The sequence below is a fragment of the Salvelinus fontinalis genome, unplaced genomic scaffold (genome assembly GCF_029448725.1).
Source record: "Salvelinus fontinalis isolate EN_2023a unplaced genomic scaffold, ASM2944872v1 scaffold_0004, whole genome shotgun sequence".
NCBI lineage: Eukaryota > Metazoa > Chordata > Actinopteri > Salmoniformes > Salmonidae > Salvelinus > Salvelinus fontinalis.
The window spans coordinates 591,742-614,645 of NW_026600213.1; the positions used below are offsets into that span (position 1 = coordinate 591,742).

General features: G+C 43.6%; 1 protein-coding gene across 2 annotated transcripts in view; it reads right to left on the reverse strand.

Annotated features, from left to right (window-relative positions):
* The window catches only part of LOC129841927 (NACHT, LRR and PYD domains-containing protein 12-like), a 51,999-nt gene extending 30,007 nt beyond the window's left edge, over nt 1–21,992 (reverse strand). The window contains exons 1-6 of one of the 2 annotated variants that reach the window (XM_055910296.1): nt 21,917–21,992; nt 15,301–15,417; nt 10,202–10,286; nt 9,844–10,072; nt 5,001–6,798; nt 4,541–4,714 (exon numbers count right to left, since the gene is read on the reverse strand). In XM_055910296.1, the coding sequence (XP_055766271.1) occupies nt 4,541–4,714; nt 5,001–6,798; nt 9,844–10,072; nt 10,202–10,286; nt 15,301–15,417; nt 21,917–21,954 (2,441 nt within the window). In that variant the 5' untranslated portion in view covers nt 21,955–21,992. Of the gene's footprint in view, nt 1–4,540; nt 4,715–5,000; nt 6,799–9,843; nt 10,073–10,201; nt 10,287–10,544; nt 10,747–15,300; nt 15,418–21,916 lie in introns of those variants that run through there. The other variant, XM_055910298.1, reaches the window with a different exon arrangement.
* Nucleotides 21,993–22,904: the final 912 nt, after the last annotated feature.

The window sequence follows — 22,904 nt, forward strand, 5'->3', positions numbered from 1 at the left end:
ACCAGTCCCTTCTGCAGCAAAGCACCCCCACAACATGATGCTGCCACCCCCGGACTTCACTGTTGGGATGGTGTTCTTCGGCTTGCAAGCCTCCCCCTTTTTCCTCCAAACATAACGATGGTCATTATAACCAAACAGTTATTTTTTAGTTTCATCTGACCAGAGGACATTTCTCCAAAAAGTACGATCTTTGTCCCCATGCGCAGCTGCAAACCGTAGTCTGGCTTTTTTTATGGCGGTTTGAGAGCAGTGGCTTATTCCTTGCTGAGCGGCCTTTCAGGTGATGTCGATATAGGACTCGTTTTACTGTGGATATAGACACTTTTGTACCTGTTTCCTCCAGCATCTTCACAAGGTCCTTTGCTGTTGTTCTGGGATTCATTTGCACCAAAGTAAGTTCATCTCTAGGAGACAGAACGTGTCTCCTTCCTGAGCGGTATGACAGCTGTGTGGTCCCATCGTGTTTAGACTTGCGAACTATTGTTTGAACAGATGAACGTGTTACCTTCAGGCGTTTGGAAATTGCTCCCAAGGATGAACCAGGCTTGTGGAGGTCTACAAAAACATTTGAGATCTTGGCTGATTTCTTTTCATTTTCCCATGATGTCAAGCAATGAGGCACTGAGTTTGAAGGTAGGCCTTGAAATACATCCAAATTATGTAAATTAGTCTATCAGATGCTTCTAAAGCCATGACATCATTTTCTGGAATTGTCCAAGCTGTTTAAAGGCACAGTCAACTTCGTGTATGTAAACTTCTGACCCACTGGAATTGTGATATAGTGAATTATAAGTGAAATAATCTATCTGTAAACAATTGTTTGAAAAATGACTTGTGTCATGTACAAAGTAGATATCCTAACGGACTTGCCAAAACTATAGTTTGTTAACAAGAAGTGTGTGGAGTGGTTGAAAAACAAGTTTTAATGACTCCAACCTAGTGTAAACTTCCGACTTCAACTGTATCTGTTTCAAGATTAAAAATTAAAACACTTTATGTTTCCAGTCCCCCCATTTGAAGAAGTCATAAGTATTCTGACCAATTCACTCATAGTGTATTAAAGTAGTCAAAAGTTTAGTATTTGGTTGTAAACTCACTGGTTGCATTTGCAGTTCGTTTTGGTTGTGTTTTGGGTTGTGTTTTGCCCAATAACAAAATGGTGGATGATGACTGGAGAAATGTTCTGTCTAAGTGAGTAGATAACATGTTTCTAAACAATAATAAATTAATTCTGATGATGCCATGATTAAGAAACATCATTAATGAATCATGAATAATAATGAGTGAGAAAGTTACAGAGGCTACAAGAAAAGATGCTAACCTCTCACCATTACCAATAACAGAGACGACAACAAAACATGCTAACCTCTCACCATTACCAATAACAGAGGCTGAAACAAAAAATGTTAACCTCTCACCATTACCAATAACCTTTTGAGAATACAGGGGGTGCTGTTTCAACTTCGACATTTTGCGTCTCCAAATTAAACTGCCTCGTACTCAATTCTTGCTCGTACAATATGCATATTATTATTACTATTGGATAGAAAACAATCTCTAGTTTCTAAAACCGTTTGAATTATGTCTGTGGGTGAACCAGAACTCTTTCCACAGCGAAAATCATGACAGGACATGCGAAGGTCTGAAAACTAGGCTCCGATCTCGGATCAGTTTAAAGGTCTGTATGTGTCCTATGGGTCGAAATGAACTGCACCCGCCTTCCCCTGGATGTCAGTAACCAATGAGAAGTGGAATGGAGTCTCTACGTATTTCTCAGAGTTTATAAAAGGCAATGGAGTGACGTGTCCCTTCTTTTCGTCGCTCGTCAAGACGCAAGAGAGGACATCAGAATGGCATGCTCAAAAGCTCTCGTTATCGGCCTAAGATATATCCGTCTGTGATTTAATTCGATATAGGTGTTAGAAACATCATAACGAAGTTATTTTAAACCGATTTATATCAGTTTATGCGAGTATATTGCTATTTTCGGAATTTTCGTAGTATTGTGTTTTGATGATTTGGACATGTGTGTGCCACGTAGCTATTGTTAGCTGCTAGTTCCGAAGTTGAAGAGGACGTTTTACAACAAAGCAATGATTATTTTGGACAAAGGACACCTTGCCCAAGATACTGATGGAAGCTCGTCCAAAAGTAAGAGCTATTTATGATTTTATTCCGTATTTATGTGGAAAAATGTAAACGCATTTGTCGGCCATTGTTGCGGCACTAGTCTGGCTGTAACGCACACTGTATGTCTAGTAACGTTAATTTTAAAAATCTAAATCGGCGGTTGCATTAATAACCAATGCATCTTTCATTAGCTGTCCAACCTGTATTTTTTTTATCAATCTAATCGATAAATAATCGTAAACTTAGGTGCCTTTCCAAGATGGCGCCGGCCAGAATGCATGCCATGTTTTGACAGATTACATTGCATAACCACGATTTGTGATGCTAAATATGCACATTTTCGAACAAACTCTATATGCATTGTGTAATATGATGTTACAGGACTGTCATCTGAAGAATTCTGAGAAGGTTAGTGAAAAAATTTATATATTTTGGTGGTGATAACGTTATCGCTCTTTTTGCCTTGAATCAATGCTGGGGTGATGTTAGCTCATGTGGTATGCTAATATAACGATATATTGTGTTTTCGCTGTAAAACACTTAGAAAATCTGAAATATTGTCTGGATTCACAAGATCTGTGTCTTTCAATTGCTGTACGCTGTGTATTTTTAAGAAATGTTTTATGATGAGTAATTAGGTAATACACGTTGCTCTCTGTAGTTATTCTAGTCCCTTTGGTGAGTTTTGTGATAGTGGCTGCAATGGTAAACTATGATTTATACCTGAAAAATGCACATTTTTCTAAAAAAACATATGCTATACCATAAATATGTTATCAGACTGTCATCTTATGAAGTTGTTTCTTGGTTAGTGGCTATATATATCTTTATTTAGTCGAATTAGTGATAGCTACTGATGGAGTAAAAAACTGGTGGAGTAAAAAAAGTGGTGTCTTTTGCTAACGTGGTTAGCTAATAGATTTACATATTGTGTCTTCCCTGTAAAACATTTTAAAAATCAGAAATGATGGCTGGATTCACAAGATGTTGGTCTTTCATTTGCTGTATGCTGTGTATTTTTCAGAAATGTTTTAGGATGAGTATTTTGGTAATTGACGTCGGTCTCTGTAATTATTCCGGCTGCTTCCAACGCTATTTCAGATTTCAGCTGCAATGTAGAACTGTGATTTATACCTGAAATATGCACATTTTTCTAAAAAACATATGCTATACCATAAATATGTTATCAGACTGCCATCTTATGAAGTTGTTTCTTGGTTAGTGGCTATATATATCTTTATTTAGTTGAAATTGTGATAGCTGCCCATGCAGGAAAAAAATGGTGGAGAAAAAAAAGTTGTGTCTTTTGCTATCGTGGTTAGCTAATAGATTTACATATTGTGTCTTCCCTGTAAAACATTTTAAAAATCAGAAAGGATGGCTGGATTCACAAGATCTGTATCTTTCATCTGGTGTCTTGGACTTGTGATTTAATGATATTTAGAAGCTAGTATTTACTTGTGACGCTATGCTAGGCTATGCTAGTCAGCTTTTTTACTGTGGGGGGTGCTCCCGGATCCGGGATGGTGACACGTGAGAAGATAACAGAGGCTACAACAAAACATGCTAACCTCTCACCATTACCAATAACAGAGACTACAACAAAACATGCTAACCTCTCACCATTACCAATAACAGAGACTAAAACAAAACATGCTAACCTCTCACCACTACCAATAACAGAGACTACAACAAAACATGCTAACCTCTCACCATTACCAATAACAGAGGCTACAACAAAACATGCTAACCTCTCACCATTACCAATAACAGAGGCTACAACAAAACATGCTAACCTCTCACCATTACCAATAACAGAAGCTACAACAAAACATGCTAACATCTCACCATTACCAATAACAGAGGCTACAACAAAACATGCTAACCTCTCACCATTACCAATAACAGAAGCTACAACAAAACATGCTAACATCTCACCATTACCAATAACAGAGGCTACAACAAAACATGCTAACCTGTCACCATTACCAATAACAGAGGGGGGTATGCTCTTTGTGCCTCTGTAACTTTTTCATTTATCATCATTCACGATTCCTTCCTGATTATTCATAATCTTGGTAGCATCCACATGAATGTAGAAGTGTTCAGAAACATCTTCTATTCTTACTGACAATACAAGTGAAGTGACTCCAAAATGACAGGACATTATTCACCATTCAGTTTCTATCAGGAAAAACATCCAAAACACAACCAAGACAAACTGCAAATGAATTCAACAAGTTAGTAGAATCACAAGCTTGATGTGATCACTGCAGGCATGGAATATGGGACCAAATACTAAACTTATGACTACTTTAATACACTATAAGTGAATATGTCTGAATAATTACGACTTTTACAAATGGGAGAATTAAATAAATAAAGTGCTTTCGTATGTGATAATACTGACCTCAGAGTCTCCAGTTTACAGTGGGGATTCCCCAGTCCAGCAGAGAGCAGCTTCACTCCTGAATCCTTCAGGTCATTGTTACTCAGATCCAGCTCTCTCAGGTGTGAGGGGTTTGACTCCAGAGCTGAGACCAGAGAAGCACAGCCTTTCCCTGTGACTCCACAGCCTGACAGCCTGACAAAGAGATCATCATGACTTCACAAACACACTGTTAATTTAACACCAGTAGTGTAGAAGGACAATGGCAGATGCATTTAGTTAATTCTCCCAAACAACATAAAGATTAATCTTCCGTCTCCTAGAATTATATGGTCATAATGTTATACTAACGGGAAAATCAATGCATTTATTCAATTTGTTTTTCAATATAATAATATACACATATTATAATGCATATTTTACTCTAAACTGAATATTTCTTCCTGATGATTAGTTCTTATATGTCATTTTATTTACTCACAGAACAGCTCTGGAGGCTTTGACCACTGGCAGCAGCCTCAGAAGACCTTCCTCTGATCTGGAGTATTTCTTCAGGTCAAACACATCCACCTCCTTTTCTGAAGTCAGCAACACAAAGACCAGAGCTGACCACTGTGCAGGTGACAGGTTGGGTTTTGAGAGACTTCCTGATCTCAGGTAGCTTTGGATCTCCTCCACTAGAGAATGGTCATTCAGTTCATTCAGACAGTGGAACAGATTGATGCTCCTCTCTGGAGAGGGATTCTTCCTGATCTTCTCCTTGATGTACTTGACTGTTTCTTCATGTGTCTGTGAGCTGCTTCTTGTCTTTGTCAATAGACCTTGTAAGTGCTTCTGATTGGACTCCAGTGAGAGGCCCAGAAGGAAGCGGAGGAAAAGGTCCAGGTTTCCCGTCTCACTTTGTAAGGCTTTATCCACAGCACTCTTGTAGACAGTAACTGCAGGCTTGTCTCTGAACAGCGCAGAAAGGTTCCTGGACGTTGATTGCGGTTTGTCCATTAGATTCTCATTGTTGTTGATGAATGAGAGGAACACATATACAGCAGCCAGAAACTCCTGAATGCTCAGATGGAAAAAGCAGTACACCTTCTCCTGGTACAGCCCACATTCCTCTTTAAAGAGCTGTGTGCACAATCCTGAGTACACTGAGGCGTCAGTGACATTAATGTCAGCCTCTTTCAGGTCTTCTTCAGAGAAAATCAGATTGCCATTCACAAGCTGCTGAAAAGCCAGTTTTCCCAGTGACAGAATGCTCTCTTTATTCCAGTGTGGACCTGTCTCTTCTTTCCCAAGATACTTTTCATTCTTCTGTTTGGTATGAAACACCACAAGGTGTGTGTACATCTCAGTCAGAGTCTTGGGCATCTCTTCTCTCTTATGTTTCAGCATGTGTTCAAGGACTGTTGCAGAAATCCAACAGAAGACTGGAATGTGGCACATGATGTGGAGGCTCCTTGATGTCTTTATGTGTGAGATGATTCTGCTGGCCAGGTCCTCATCACTGAATCTCTTCCTGAAGTACTCCTCCTTCTGTGGGTCATTGAACCCTCGTACCTCTGTCACCTGGTCAACACACCCTGAAGGGATCTTATGGGCTGCTGCAGGTTGGGTAGTTATCCAGAGGAGAGCAGAGGGAAGCAGATTTCCCTTGATGAGATTTGTCAGCAGAACATCCACTGAGGATGACTCTGTGACGTCACAACAGATCTTGTTCTTCTGGAAGTCTAGGGGCAGTCGGCACTCATCCAGACCATCAAAGATGAACAGAACTTTGTACTTGTTGTAGTTGGAGATTCTTGATTCTTTGATTTCCATTGAGAAGTGATTGAGAAGTTCAATGAACGTGTGTTTGTCCTCTTTCATTAAATTCAGCTCCCGAAAAGGGAATGAAAATACAAATTGGACATCCTGATTTGCTTTTCCTTCAGCCCAGTCCAGAATGAACTTCTGCACAGAGACTGTTTTTCCAATGCCAGCGACTCCCTTTGTCAGCACAGTTCTGATAGGTTTGTCTTGTCCAGTTAAGGATTTGAAGATGTCGTTACATTTGATTGCAGTCTCTGGTCTTGCTTGTTTCCTGGTTGTTGTCTCAATCTGTCTCAGCTCATGTTCATTATTGACCTCTCCTGTTCCACCCTCTGTGATGTAGAGCTCTGTGTAGATCTTATTGAGAAGTGTTGGGTTTCCTTGTTTAGCGATCCCCTCAAATACACATTGAAACTTCTTCTTTAGATTAGATTTGAGTTCACGTTGGCAAATCACAGCAAGCTCATCTGAATCTAGAAATACCACAGAGGATATTAATATTACGTCTGTTTTAATGCCTACACTATTGTAGGACTGTTATAAAGTTTTAAAGTATAATCTTATATTCTGACTGTATAAATGTGTAAATGTTTTCATAATGCATTACAGACTGGTGTGACTGATTATATTATTATTGGCTTTATTAATGGTATTATTAATGTTGTCTCTCTCCTCTCACTCTCTAAATGTATGACCACAACACATCCCTGTTGCTACTTGATGAGGTCACAAGGTGTTGTGTTGTTGGGTTTGGAGAATATAAAAGATACTTATTCATGTCACTGAGGGAGTGCTGAGGTTTGGAGGGTCTACACCAGAAGTTAATGGGTATAGGAGGAGGAAGGTATATAGTGGAGGGTCTACACCAGAAGTTAATGGGTATAGGAGGAGGAAGGTATATAGTGGAGGGTCTACACCAGAAGTTAATGGGTATAGGAGGAGGAAGGTATATAGTGGAGGGTCTACACCAGAAGTTAATGGGTATAGGAGGAGGAAGGTATACAGTGGAGGGTCTACACCAGAAGTTAATGGGTATAGGAGGAAGGTATATAGTGGAGGGTCTACACCAGAAGGTAATGGGTATAGGAGGAGGAAGGTATATAGTGGAGGATCTACACCAGAAGTTAATGGGTATAGGAGGAGGAAGGTATATAGTGGAGGGTCTACACCAGAAGTTAATGGGTATAGGAGGAGGAAGGTATATAGTGGAGGGTCTACACCAGAAGTTAATGGGTATAGGAGGAGGAAGGTATATAGTGGAGGGTCTACACCAGAAGTTAATGGGTATAGGAGGAGGAAGGTATACAGTGGAGGGTCTACACCAGAAGTTAATGGGTATAGGAGGAGGAAGGTATATAGTGGAGGGTCTACACCAGAAGTTAATGGGTATAGGAGGAGGAAGGTATACAGTGGAGGGTCTACACCAGAAGTTAATGGGTATAGGAGGAGGAAGGTATACAGTGGAGGGTCTACACCAGAAGTTAATGGGTATAGGAGGAGGAAGGTATATAGTGGAGGGTCTACACCAGAAGTTAATGGGTATAGGAGGAGGAAGGTATATAGTGGAGGGTCTACACCAGAAGTTAATGGGTATAGGAGGAGGAAGGTATATAGTGGAGGGTCTACACCAGAAGTTAATGGGTATAGGAGGAGGAAGGTATATAGTGGAGGGTCTACACCAGAAGTTAATGGGTATAGGAGGAGGAAGGTATATAGTGGAGGGTCTACACCAGAAGTTAATGGGTATAGGAGGAGGAAGGTATATAGTGGAGGGTCTACACCAGAAGTTAATGGGTATAGGAGGAGGAAGGTATATAGTGGAGGGTCTACACCAGAAGTTAATGGGTATAGGAGGAGGAAGGTATATAGTGGAGGGTCTACACCAGAAGTTAATGGGTATAGGAGGAGGAAGGTATATAGTGGAGGGTCTACACTAGAAGTTAAGGGTTATAGGAGAAAAGTATATAGTGGAGGGTCTACACCAGAAGTTAATGGGTATCTGTAGGAGGAAGGTATATAGTGGAGGGTCTACACTAGAAGTTAAGGGTTATAGGAGAAAAGTATATAGTGGAGGGTCTACACCAGAAGTTAATGGGTATAGGAGGAAGGTATATAGTGGTGGGTCTACACCAGAAGTTAATGGGTATAGGAGGAGGAAGGTATATAGTGGAGGGTCTACACCAGAAGTTAATGGGTATCTGTAGGAGGAAGGTATATAGTGGAGGGTCTACACTAGAAGTTAAGGGTTATAGGAGAAAAGTATATAGTGGAGGGTCTACACCAGAAGTTAATGGGTATAGGAGGAAGGTATATAGTGGAGGGTCTACACTAGAAGTTAAGGGTTATAGGAGAAAAGTATGTAGTGGAGGGTCTACACCAGAATTTAATGGGTATAGGAGTAAGGTATATAGTGGAGGGTCTACACCAGAAGGTAAGGGTTATAGGAGGAGGGTATATAGTGGAGGGTCCACACCAGAAGGTAATGGTTATAGGAGGAAGGTATATAGTGGAGGGTCTACACCAGAAGGTAAGGGTTATAGGAGGAGGGTATATAGTGGAGGGTCCACACCAGAAGGTAATGGTTATAGGAGGAAGGTATATAGTGGAGGGTCCACACCAGAAGGTAAGGGTTATAGGAGGAAGGTATATAGTGGAGGGTCTACACCAGAAGGTAAGGGTTATAGGAGGAGGGTATATAGTGGAGGGTCCACACCAGAAGGTAATGGTTATAGGAGGAAGGTATATAGTGGAGGGTCTACACCAGACGTTAATGGTTATAGGAGGAGGGTATATAGTGGAGGGTCTACACCAGAAGGTAATGGTTATAGGAGGAAGGTATATAGTGGAGGGTCTACACCAGAAGGTAATGGTTATAGGAGGAAGGTATATTGTGGAGGGTCTAAACCAGAAGGTAATGGTTATAGGAGGAAGGTATATAGTGGAGGGTCTACACCAGAAGTTAATTGTTATAGGAGGAGGGTATATAGTGTATGCCCTAAGCTTGGAATGTGTTGAGTGCAGGGAAGTGATTACATGTGGCAGGCATTGATAAGGGGAGAGAGCCATGGATTAGTGATGGAGGGGGGTTGAGGTCAGGGCAGGTATTGATAAGGGGAGAGAGCCATGGATTAGTGATGGAGGGGGGTTGAGGTCAGGTCAGGTCACCGTAAGGGAGAAATAAAGTTCATGGCCCGTATCACTAGTGTCCTGCCTATCAGTAAAGAACAATGTTTGTACAGATGTGTAGGAGGAGACTCAGCCTATGAGGAAGGGTTAAATATCAGTGCTGTATGAAATGTTCTGTTGTTGTTGTCTGAATTACAGCTGTATTGACCCTCTGGAAAGAATCTTGGTTAAGCTTCTCTGGAGTCCGTGAGTTATTTACTCTGAGAAACTCGAACCTAATAGTGTTAAGGCTGCTACAATATCATTGAGTTACACAGCTACTTTAGCTGTACTTTAGCTACAGCTTTTAAATGTTATAAAACAGCATTCAACATGAGGCAGACAGATCTTACATTTCTCCAGTGTGTCAGCAAGCTCCTTCTGGTTCATTTTCCTCAGGACGTGCAGTGTGATCTTCAGAGCCCCCTCTCTGGCACTGCTCTCCTGCTTCTCATCTTCACCATCCACCACTTCCTTATCCTGCTTCTGACTCTCAAAGCCTTCTGGGAGTTCTGGACTAAGAATCCTCTTGAACATCTTCAGCTCGTTCTTCACAAATGTAATAATATTCTCTTCAAGCAACTGAAATAAATAAAGTAAGTAAGTTAAGCAAGAGACTAAACGCTTTCTCATTAACACATTAATGAATGATTGACAAATCAACTTTACTTGAGGTAAACAAAAACACATGTACATAACAGGACCACATACACTGAATATGGAGGCCAGGTCTGTTTGATGACTCTGGGAAGACTGACCACTGAGAATCTCTGACTCTGATCTCTCCTGTTGGTTTCTGTGGACAAAACATGAGATTACTCTCCTCATCCAGGGAGTACACACACACACACACACACACACACACACACACACACACACACACACAGAGGGAATGTTGTGTTTGTTTAATATTATTTTAGGACTATGAAAATGGACAAAAGGATTAGCCTATGGATTATGAAAACAACAAAAATAAATGGCAAAATGGGAGAGGAGAAATGACTAGAGACAGTGTTGTTTAACTCACTGACCATGACCCATGAGTTCTTCTTACCTTTGTTCAGTAGAAAAGTCTCCCTCTCGAAAGTGTATAGGAGGTTCCATAGACTTGTCACTCTTCATGGACACACAGCTGGGTACAGGGGAGGCTGGTCTCTCCGGCTTGATTGGGCTTCAACACAACAGAGACAAACATTACATCTCTCATCTACTCTGAGCTCAGATGGGGAAACATAAGAAGAGTTTCATTCCAAATTGCTATATATACATTTTCAGAAACGTTCGTAAATTAGCTTTTATTGTTTAAAGAAATTCTCAAATAAATGGTTGTTTTCTCACAAACTAATCATGGCATGGGGTTGTTAAATGACAGACATGTATTTGTATATAATCTATCAATTCCCCTCAGAGAAACAAATGTTATTTTTTTGCAAAATGCTACATAGGTGGTACTACTAGATTTAACACAGACAAATGTAACAAAGAACTACATCTTTAATAAAGAATTGTACAAATTATACACTTGTGACATCAATATTTAAATATTTAAAAATAATAATTCAATAAAATAATATGAGATCTGTATGTAAAACATTTATATTTTACATTTTAGTCATTTAGCAGATATTTTTTATCCAGGGTCCGGTTTTCAAAAGCATTTTAAGGCCAAGTTCATCATTAACATTTTTATAGGAGCATTGTAAATCTCTGAGCTGTTTATATAAACCATTGTTATTCACGTTTCACTTTTATAACGCTCGTAATCTAACACCTGCCTCAGACCACTAGAACAGCTGAGTAATCTAACACCTGCCTCAGACCACTAGAACAGCTGAGTAATCTACCACCTGCCCCAGACCACTAGAACAGCTGAGTAATCTAACACCTGCTTCAGCCCACTAGAACAGCTGAGTAATCTAACACCTGCCTCAGACCACTAGAACAGCTGAGTAATCTAACACCTGCCTCAGACCACTAGAACAGCTGAGTGAGTCGTTAGATGCTTTTTTGCCCTCCTGTATCACTTTATATACAGAAGATCTCTGCTAAACATAGAATCACATGGTTTATCCGTCTCTTTGTGACCGCCAATTATTTCAGAATAAAGTTGACTACAAATACGAAGTTGCCAATGTCTTTGCAATTGATAGAAACAAGGGACTTCTACAAATTTACTTCAAATGAAAACTGAGATGACTGCATTAAAATAGAAATAGTAGGCTATAGGACTATTTCAATCATATTGAAATATATTCCATGTTCAATATATTGAGTTATATTTTGCTACTTGTAGGCTACTGTCTGTAATTTGTCTCAAAATATTTAATGATGTGTTTCTTAACATGAACACAATGATGTGCCAAATCTGTGATTTAGTGCATTTTTATTGGGTAGGCATTAGAATAAGCCTCCTCAATATTTGCAGCCATATGTGATAATACACTGCTCAAAAAAATAAAGGGAACACTTAAACAACACAATGTAACTCCAAGTCAATCACACTTCTGTGAAATCAAACTGTCCACTTAGGAAGCAACACTGATTGACAATAAATTTCACATGCTGTTGTGCAAATGGAATAGACAACAGGTGGAAATTATAGGCAATTAGCAAGACACCCCCAATAAAGGAGTGATTCTGCAGGTGGTGACCACAGACCACTTCTCAGTTCCTATGCTTCCTGGCTGATGTTTTGGTCACTTTTGAATGCTGGCGGTGCTTTCACTCTAGTGGTAGCATGAGACGGAGTCTACAACCCACACAAGTGGCTCAGGTAGTGCAGCTCATCCAGGATGGAACATCAATGCGAGCTGTGGCAAGAAGGTTTGCTGTGTCTGTCAGTGTAGTGTCCAGAGCATGGAGGCGCTACCAGGAGACAGGCCAGTACATCAGGAGACGTGGAGGAGGCCGTAGGAGGGCAACAACCCAGCAGCAGGACCGCTACCTCCGCCTTTGTGCAAGAAGGAGCAGGAGGAGCACTGCCAGAGCCCTGCAAAATGACCTCCAGCAGGCCACAAATGTGCATGTGTCTGCTCAAACGGTCAGAAACAGACTCCATGAGGGTGGTATGAGGGCCCGACGTCCACAGGTGGGGGTTGTGCTTACAGCCCAACACCGTGCAGGACGTTTGGCATTTGCCAGAGAACACCAAGATTGGCAAATTCGCCACTGGCGCCCTGTGCTCTTCACAGATGAAAGCAGGTTCACACTGAGCACATGTGACAGACGTGACAATCTGGAGACGCCGTGGAGAACGTTCTGCTTCCTGCAACATCCTCCAGCATGACCGGTTTGGCGGTGGGTCAGTCATGGTGTGGGGTGGCATTTCTTTGGGGGGCCACACAGCCCTCCATGTGCTCACCAGAGGTAGCCTGACTGCCATTAGGTACCGAGATGAGATCCTCAGACCCCTTGTGAGACCATATGCTGGTGCGGTCGGCCCTGGGTTCCTCCTAATGCAAGACAATGCTAGACCCCATGTGGCTGGAGTGTGTCAGCAGTTCCTGCAAGAGAAAGGCATTGATGCTATGGACTGGCCCGCCCGTTCCCCAGACCTGAATCCAATTGAGCACATCTGGGACATCATGTTTCGCTCCATCCACCAACGCCACGTTGCACCACAGACTGTCCAGGAGTTGGCGGATGCTTTAGTCCAGGTCTGGGAGGAGATCCCTCAGGAGACCATCCGCCACCTCATCAGGAGCATGCCCAGGCGTTGTAGGGAGGTCATACAGGCACGTGGAGGCCACACACACTACTGAGCCTGCTTTTGACTTGTTTTAAGGACATTACATCAAAGTTGGATCAGCCTGTAGTGTAGTTTTCCACTTTAATTTTGAGTGTGACTCCAAATCCAGACCTCCATGGGTTGATAAATTTGATTTCCATTGATAATTTTTTTGTGATTTTGTTGTCAGCACATTCAACTATGTAAAGACAAAAGTATTTAATAAGAATATTTCATTCATTCAGATCTAGGATGATCCTTAGAATGTTAAGGAAAGATTTGAATGTAGAAAACTGATCTGAGAGCAGCGCTCCCTTTCTTTCCATCCTATCAGTATTGATACATGATCCACCAGACCTGATACCTTGTAGTGCTGCTGATCCAGTTTCTACTGGTCTGACTGAGGATATGAACTCTGACCTGTTCACCAGACGTGATACCTTGTAGTGCTGCTCATCCAGTTTCTACTGGTCTGACTGAGGATATGAACTCTGACCTGTTCACCAGACGTGATACCTTGTAGTGCTGCTGATCCAGTTTCTACTGGTCTGACTGAGGATATGAACTCTGACCTGTTCACCAGACCTGATACCTTGTAGTGCTGCTGATCCAGTTTCTACTGGTCTGACTGAGGATATGAACTCTGACCTGTTCACCAGACGTGATACCTTGTAGTGCTGCTGATCCAGTTTCTACTGGTCTGACTGAGGATATGAACTCTGACCTGTTCACCAGACGTGATACCTTGTAGTGCTGCTGATCCAGTTTCTACTGGTCTGACTGAGGATATGAACTCTGACCTGTTCACCAGACGTGATACCTTGTAGTGCTGCTGATCCAGTTTCTACTGGTCTGACTGAGGATATGAACTCTGACCTGTTCACCAGACGTGATACCTTGTAGTGCTGCTCATCCAGTTTCTACTGGTCTGACTGAGGATATGAACTCTGACCTGTTCACCAGACGTGATACCTTGTAGTGCTGCTGATCCAGTTTCTACTGGTCTGACTGAGGATATGAACTCTGACCTGTTCACCAGACCTGATACCTTGTAGTGCTGCTGATCCAGTTTCTACTGGTCTGACTGAGGATATGAACTCTGACCTGTTCACCGGACTTGCTACGTTGCACTTATACCTTGTAAATAAATAAAAAAGAAAGGAAATAGTAACACAAAATAACAATAATGAGGCTATAAGGAGTACCAGTACTGAGTCAATGTGCAGGGTACCAGGTAGTTGAGGTAATAATGAGACTATAAGGAGTACCAGTACTGAGTCATTGTGCAGGGGTACCAGGTAGTTGAGGTAATAATGAGACTATAAGGAGAACCAGTACTGAGTCAATGTGCAGGGGTACCAGGTAGTTGAGGTAATAATGAGGCTATAAGGAGTACCAGTACTGAGTCAATGTGCAGGGGTACCAGGTAGTTGAGGTAATAATGAGGCCATAAGGAGTACCAGTACTGAGTCAATGTGCAGGGGTACCAGGTAGTTGAGGTAATAATGAGACTATAAGGAGAACCGGTACTGAGTCAATGTGCAGGGGTACCAGGTAGTTGAGGTAATAATGAGACTATAAGGAGTACCAGTACTGAGTCAATGTGCAGGGGTACCAGGTAGTTGAGGTAATAATGAGACTATAAGGAGTACCAGTACTGAGTCAATGTGCAGGGGTACCAGGTAGTTGAGATAATAATGAGGCTATAAGTAGTACCAGTACTGAGTCAATGTGCAGGGGTACCAGGTAGTTGAGGTAATAATGAGACTATAAGGAGTACCAGTACTGAGTCAATGTGCAGGGGTACCAGGTAGCTGAGGTAATAATGAGACTATAATCGAGGTAACATGTACATGTAGTTAGGGGTAAAAGTGACTAGAGATTCACACACACACACACACACACACACACACACACAGGGAATGTTGTGTTTGTTTAATGTTGTTTGAGTACTATGAAAATGGACAAAAGGATTAGCCTATGATTATGAAAATATAAAAAATAAATGGGAAAATGGGAGAGGAGAAATGACTAGAGACAGTGTTGTTTAACTCACTGACCATGACCCATGAGTTCTTCTTACCTTTGTTCAGTAGAAAAGTCTCCCTCTCTAAAGGTTATAGGTTGATACATAGACATGTCACTCTTCATGGACACACAGCTGGGTACAGGGGAGGCTGGTCTCTCCTGCTTGATTGGGCTTCAACACAACAGAGACAAACAATACATCTCTAATCTACTCTGAGCTCAGATGGGGAAACATAAAGAAGCGGTTCATTCCAAAAATCCCATATATCCATTTTCAGAAATCTTTTGCAAATTTGCTTTTATTGTTTCTAGAAATGATCAAATAAATGATTGTGTTTTCTCACTATCTAATCATGGCATGTTCAATAACAGACATGTATTTGATTATAATCTATCACAAACATTACATCTCTCATAGAAAGACTAAGTGAATTGTGAATCGTTAGAAACTTTTGCCCTCCTGCATCACTTAACCCTCCTGCTGTGTTCTGGTCAAATTGGACCGTTTTACAAGTTCTCTTTCTGAAATATGTTGTTCATGTAATAGCTGACGCTTTCCTCATCCTCAGATGAGGTGAGGAGAGAAGGATCTTCAGACCAATATGCGGAGTCAGGGAAATATGCCATCTTTATTATTAATACGAAAACTGATGGCAACACGAAACAAAACAAACACTTTCAAAACTTACAAAATAACAAAACGACGTTGACGCAACCTGAACATAAACTTACATAGACAAACGTAAACTCACGAACAGGAACGGACATCGAAACATACGAACAGCCAAACAGCTCCAAAAGTGAATACATCGAACACAAAACGAAGACATCACAGGAGACAATCACCCACAAACAAACAGTGAGAATGCCCTACCTAAATATGACTCTTGATTAGAGGAAAATGCAAACCACCTGCCTCTAATCAAGAGCCATACCAGGCAAACCGAAACCAACATAGAAACAGATAACATAGACTGCCCACCCAAAACACATGCCCTGACCATAAACACATAAAAACTAACATAAATAGGTCAGGACTGTTACAGTACCCCCCCCCCCAAGGTGCGAACGCCGGGCGCACCAGCACAAAGTCCAGGGGAGGGTCCGGGTGGGCAGTTGACCACGGTGGTGGTTCCGGTTCAGGACGCTGTCCCCGCACCACCATAGTCACTCCCCTCTTCTTTCTACCCCTTCTACTGACCACCCTAACACTACCTTCCCCTAAATAAACAGCTAGCACCGGGACAAGGGGCAGCACCGGGACAAGGGGTAGCACCGGGACAAGGGGCAGCACCAGAACAAGGGGCAGCACCAGGATAAGGACCATCACTGGAATAAGGGGCAGCACCGGGACAAGGGGCAGCACCGGGACAAGGGGCAGCACCGGGACAAGGGGCAGCACCGGGACAAGGGGCAGCACCGGGACAAGGGGCAGCACCGGGACAAGGGGCAGCACCGGGACAAGGGGCAGCTCCGGGACAAGGGGCAACACCGGGACAAGGGGCAACACCGGGACAAGGGGCAGATCCCGGCTGAAGGACTCTGGCAGGTCCTGTTTGGACGGCTCTGGCAGGTCCATGCAGGCTGACGGCTCTCGACGCTCATGGCAGACTGACGGCTCTCTACGCTCATGGCAGGCTGACGGCTCTCGACGCTCATGGCAGACTGACGGCTCTCTACGCTCATGGCAGGCTGACGGCTCTCGACGCTCATGGCAGGCTGACGGCTCTCGACGCTCATGGCTCTCTGACGGCTCTGGCTGCTCATGGCTCTCTGACAGCTCTGGCTGCTCATGGCTCTCTGACGGCTCTGGCTGCTCATGGCTCTCTGACGGCTCTGACTGCTCATGGCTCTCTGGCGGCTCTGGCAGATCCTGTCTGGTTGGCGGCTCTGGCAGATCCTGTCTGGTTGGCGGCTCTGGCAGATCCTGTCTGGTTGGCGGCTCTGGCAGATCCTGTCTGGTTGGCGGCTCTGGCAGATCCTGTCTGGCGGGCGGCTCTAGCGGCTCCTGTCTGGCTGACGGCTCTAGCGGCTCCTGTCTGGCGGATGGCTCTGTAGGCTCATGGCAGACGGGCGGCTTTGCAGGCTCATGGCAGACGGGCGGCTTTGCAGGCTCCTGGCAGACGGATGGCTCAGATGGCGCTGGGGAGACGGATGGCTCAGATGGCGCTGGGGAGACGGATGGCTCAGATGGCGCTGGGGAGACGGATGGCTCAGATGGCGCTGGGGAGACGGATGGCTCTGGCCGGATACGGCGCACTGTAGACCTGGTGCGTGGTGCCGGAACTGGAGGCACCGGGCTAATGATAAGCACCTTCCTACTAGTGCGTGGAGCAGGGACAGGGCACACTGAACTCTCAAAGCGTACTCTATACCTGGTGCGTGGTACCGGCACTGGTGGCACCTGGCTGAGGGCACGCACCTCAGGACTAGTACGGGGAGAAGTGACAGTGTGTACAGGACTTAGGAGACGCACAGGTGGCTTAGTGCGTGGGGCCGGAACTGGAGGCACTGAACTGGATACACGCACTATAGGGAGAGTGCGTGGAGGAGGAACAGGGCTCTGGAAATGCACTGGTAGCCTAGTGCGTAGTGTAGGCACTGTAGGTACTAGGCTGGGGCGGGGAGGTGGCGCCGGAAATACCGGACCGTGCAGGCGTACTGGCTCTCTTGAGCATTGAGCCTGCCCAACCTTACCTGGTTGAATGCTCCCGGTCGCCCGCCCAGTACGGGGAGGTGGAATAACCCGCACCGGCCTGTGTAGGCGAACCGGGGAAACCATGCGTAAGGCAGGTGCCATGTATGCCGGCCCGAGGAGACGCACTGGAGACCAGACGCGTTGAGCCGGCCTCATGACACCTGGCTCAATGCCCAATCTCGCCCTACCAGTGCGGGGAGGTGGAATAACCCGCACCGGCCTATGCACACGTACAGGAGACACCGTGCGCTCTACTGCGTAACACGGTGTCTGCCCGTACTCCCGCTCTCCACGGTTAGCCTGGGAAGTGGGCGCAGGTCTCCTACCTGCCCTTGGCCCACTACCCTTTAGCCCCCCCCCCAAGAAATTTTTGGGAGTTACTCACGGGCTTTTCGGGCTTCCGTGCAAGACGTGTCCCCTCATAATTCCGGTTTCGAGCTTGATTCTCCGGCTTCCATCCACGTCTCCTAGCTGCCTCCTTAAACCACCGCTCCTGGGCTGTGGCTGCCTCACTCTTCTCACGAGAGCAGCGATATTCTCCAGTTTGCGCCCAGGGTCCTCTACCAGACAGGATCTCCTCCCAAGTCCAAAAGTCCTTGTTGCTCCGTCGAGCATTCCCATACCGCTTGGTCACATTTTGTTGGTGGGTGATTCTGTAATAGCTGACGCTTTCCTCATCCTCAGATGAGGTGAGGAGAGAAGGATCTTCAGACCAATATGCGGAGTCAGGGAAATATGCCATCTTTATTATTAATACGAAAACTGATGGCAACACGAAACAAAACAAACACTTTCAAAACTTACAAAATAACAAAACGACGTTGACGCAACCTGAACATAAACTTACATAGACAAACGTAAACTCACGAACAGGAACGGACATCGAAACATACGAACAGCCAAACAGCTCCAAAAGTGAATACATCGAACACAAAACGAAGACATCACAGGAGACAATCACCCACAAACAAACAGTGAGAATGCCCTACCTAAATATGACTCTTGATTAGAGGAAAATGCAAACCACCTGCCTCTAATCAAGAGCCATACCAGGCAAACCGAAACCAACATAGAAACAGATAACATAGACTGCCCACCCAAAACACATGCCCTGACCATAAACACATAAAAACTAACATAAATAGGTCAGGACTGTTACAGTTCATTTAATCTGATTGTCATAACTGGGCATCTGAACACACAAAATACATTTTGATGATTTTCATAACATATTTGGTGTTTTATTTAACTTTTGTACACCTGTGGTGTTCCCGGTCAAAAATGTCTGCTCATTAGAAATTAATGGGTGAGACTACAATTAGAGTATAACATTTAGTTCAGGCACATTCCCATTCATCAGATGAACACACTTCCTCTCCCAGACCCCCACATGCATGTGTGTTTGAGCACACACACACACACACACACACACACACACACACACACACACACACGCACACACACACGCACACGCACACGCACACGCACACGCACACACCTCACTCCCCTTCTTGGCTTCCATGGCAACCCCCACAGGAACCTTTCCCCAATAGAACCTTCCCCCCCATGGGAACCACACCTGTTGGCATTCTCACAAACAATCGCAACATTGTTTCAATAATATATAGAACTTTTCTCACAGCTCTGATATATAAAGCTTTTGTGAGGCCTTGGTCACAATTCATTCTGTGGCAGCACTGTAGCGGGGTGCGTAATTGGCGGCAGAGAAGTCAGTTGCAGGAGAGCAGAAGTGGGTAACAACCGGAGATTTATTAAGCAAAACCAAAGGCATCCAGAACAACAAGATAAATGGGCACAAAAATAACCTGCCGTGCGCTCACGGGGAACGTGCACAAGCACTACAATAAACAATCCCAAAGACATGGGGGAACAGAGGGTTAAATACACAACAAGTAAATGAGGGAATTGAAACCAGGTGTGAGGAAAAACAAGACAAAACAAATGGAAAATGAAAAGTGGATTGATGATGGCTAGAAGACCGGTGACGCCGACCGCCGAACGCTGCCCTAACAAGGAGAGGACCCAACTTCGGAGGAAGCCATGACAAGCACAATGACCAAACAATATACTGTATGTGAGGCTCTTGATCATATCTTTAATCATGACACTGGTGAGGAGGAGAGTCCTTGTTAACCTTTGACACAAAGTAGTCTGTGATAAATAGCACAATATGTTTCATCTGAGTATTTGTTGTATTCTAAATAATCCATACATTATGCTTTTTTTACTCAAAAACGAGTTGTATGAGTTCAGGACAATGAGGTGTAATGTTCACAAGGACTTAAGTTGATAAATAGATCTAACACAGCATTAGGTGATAATATATGTATAATTATGGATTTATAATCAGCTATAATGGGGGGGGGTCATTTTGGACCGGGAACACAGAATTAATTAACATGAAACGAACACAACAGGAGGGTTAAAACACAGGAGATCTCCCCTAAACCTAGAATCACATCAGTCTCTGTGATTCTCAAAGTTGACTACAAATACAAAGCTACGTAGACTACTGTCTGTAATTTATCTCCATATATTTTATAATGTGTAGCCTAACATGAACACAATGATGTGCCAAATCTGTGATTTAGTGCATTTTTATTGGGTAATCATTAGATTAAGACACCTCAATATTTGCAGCCATGGGTGAGAATATTTCTCTAGGTGCTGATCCCTCATCAGTATTTTGCAAGAATTATAATGTAAGGAAAGGGAAGATAAGATAATAAGGAAAGATTTGAAAGGAGAAAACTGATCCGAGAGCAGCGCTCCCTTTTCTAAGAGTGTATGATGAACACATTTGTCTTTTGATTATTTAATTATCTACATCATGTTATTTCAAGATCTTCCTTTGAAGCGCAACATCACGTTGTTAAAAAACAATCATAAATTGGGCGTGGCTATAAATTGGGCGTGGCTATAAATTGGGCGTGGCTATAAATTGGGCGTGGCTATAAATTGGGCGTGGCTATAAATTGGGCGTGGCTATAAATTGGGCAATTGAAGGCATCTGAACATTGTATGCAACATTATTGGCAAGGGACTTAAAGCTACTATGCCAAAGGTATTTGGAGTTGTTAAACGGGTTTGAAGAGTGTGTTGATGTTATGGTAATAATGTCAAAATTCTGCTTGTAACAACCATCAGAACTGGTTAAAACAATATGCAGTACCTGCATATTAGGCAATAATTAAGAGTAGGCAAAGTGGTCGTGTCATGTGAAAATTATATCAAATGTCTTACATTGCAACGAGTACAGTCAGGGTGCCGCGGAACCCCTGCAGTACCTCCACAGACCCCGGATTGAGAACCCCTGCAGTACCTCCACAGACCCCGGATTGAGAACCCCTGCAGTACCTCCACAGACCCCGGATTGAGAACCCCTGCAGTACCTCCACAGACCCTGGATTGAGAACCCCTGCAGTACCTCCACAGACCCCGGATTGAGAACCCCTGCAGTACCTCCACAGACCCCGGATTGAGAACCCCTGCAGTACCTCCACAGACCCCGGATTGAGAACCCCTGCAGTACCTCCACAGACCCCGGATTGAGAAACCCTGCAGTACCTCCACAGACCCCGGACTGAGAACCCCTGCAGTACCTCCACAGACCCCGGATTGAGAACCCCTGCAGTACCTCCACAGACCCCGGATTGAGAACCCCTGTAGTACCTCCACAGACCCCGGATTGAGAACCCCTGCAGTACCTCCACAGACCCCAGATTGAGAACCCCTGCAGTACCTCCACAGACCCCGGATTGAGAACCCCTGCAGTACCTCTACAGACCCCGGATTGAGAACCCCTGCAGTACCTCCACAGACCCCGGATTGAGAACCCCTGATTTAGCAGATGCTCTTATCCAGAACGATTTACAGTAAGTGCATTCATCTTAAGATAGCTATTTATTTTGGAAATAAACTTGATAAATTCTTCATAAAATTGTCATCTCACCTCTTAGCTTGGGTGTCATGTCCCCCAGACAGATGCATTTTAGAGGCAGGGCCCCCCTCCTCTCTCTCCCCAGAGAGACTCATTTTAGAGGCAGGACCCCCCTCCTCTCTCTCCCCAGGGAGACTCATTTTAGAGGCAGGGCTCCCCTCCTCTCTCTCCCCAGAGAGACTCATTTTAGAGGCAGGACCCCCCTTCTCTCTCTCCCCAGAGAGACTCATTTTAGAGGCAGGGCCCCCCTCCTCTCTCTCCCCAGAGAGACTCATTTTAGGGGCAGGGCCCCCCTCCTCTCTCTCCCCAGGGAGACTCATTTTAGAGGCAGGGCCTCCCTCCTCTCTCTCCCCAGGGAGACTCATTTTAGAGGCAGGGCTCCCTCCTCTCTCACCCCAGAGAGACTCATTTTAGAGCACTGACCCCTAAACAGAGATCCAACATGTTGGTTGTGGTTAACACAGTGACAACTAAACAGAGATCCAACATGTTAGTTGTGGTTAACACAGTGACAACTAATTCTTGATTGTCAATTGTTCTTATTTATTCATTATCTCTTTGAGAATTAAAACATTTACTAACAGACATAGAAACAGTCAGGTGATTTAATGCATCACATGAACATGTAGTTGTGACATTTCATCTCCATGGTAACTGTCAATAATAATAATAAGTCACTGTTTGTTAAGGTAGTTATAGACAGTACAGCAACAATAATAATAATAATAATAAGTCACTGTTTGTTAAGGTAGTTATAGACAGTACAGCAACAACAATAATAATAATAATAATAATAATAATAAGTCACTGTTTGTTAAGGTAGTTATAGACAGTACAGCAACAATAATAATAATAATAATAATAAGTCACTGTTTGTTAAGGTAGTTCTAGACAGTACAGCAACAATAATAATAATAATAATAAGTCACTGTTTGTTAAGGTAGTTATAGACAGTACAGCAACAACAATAATAATAATAATAATAATAATAATAAGTCAC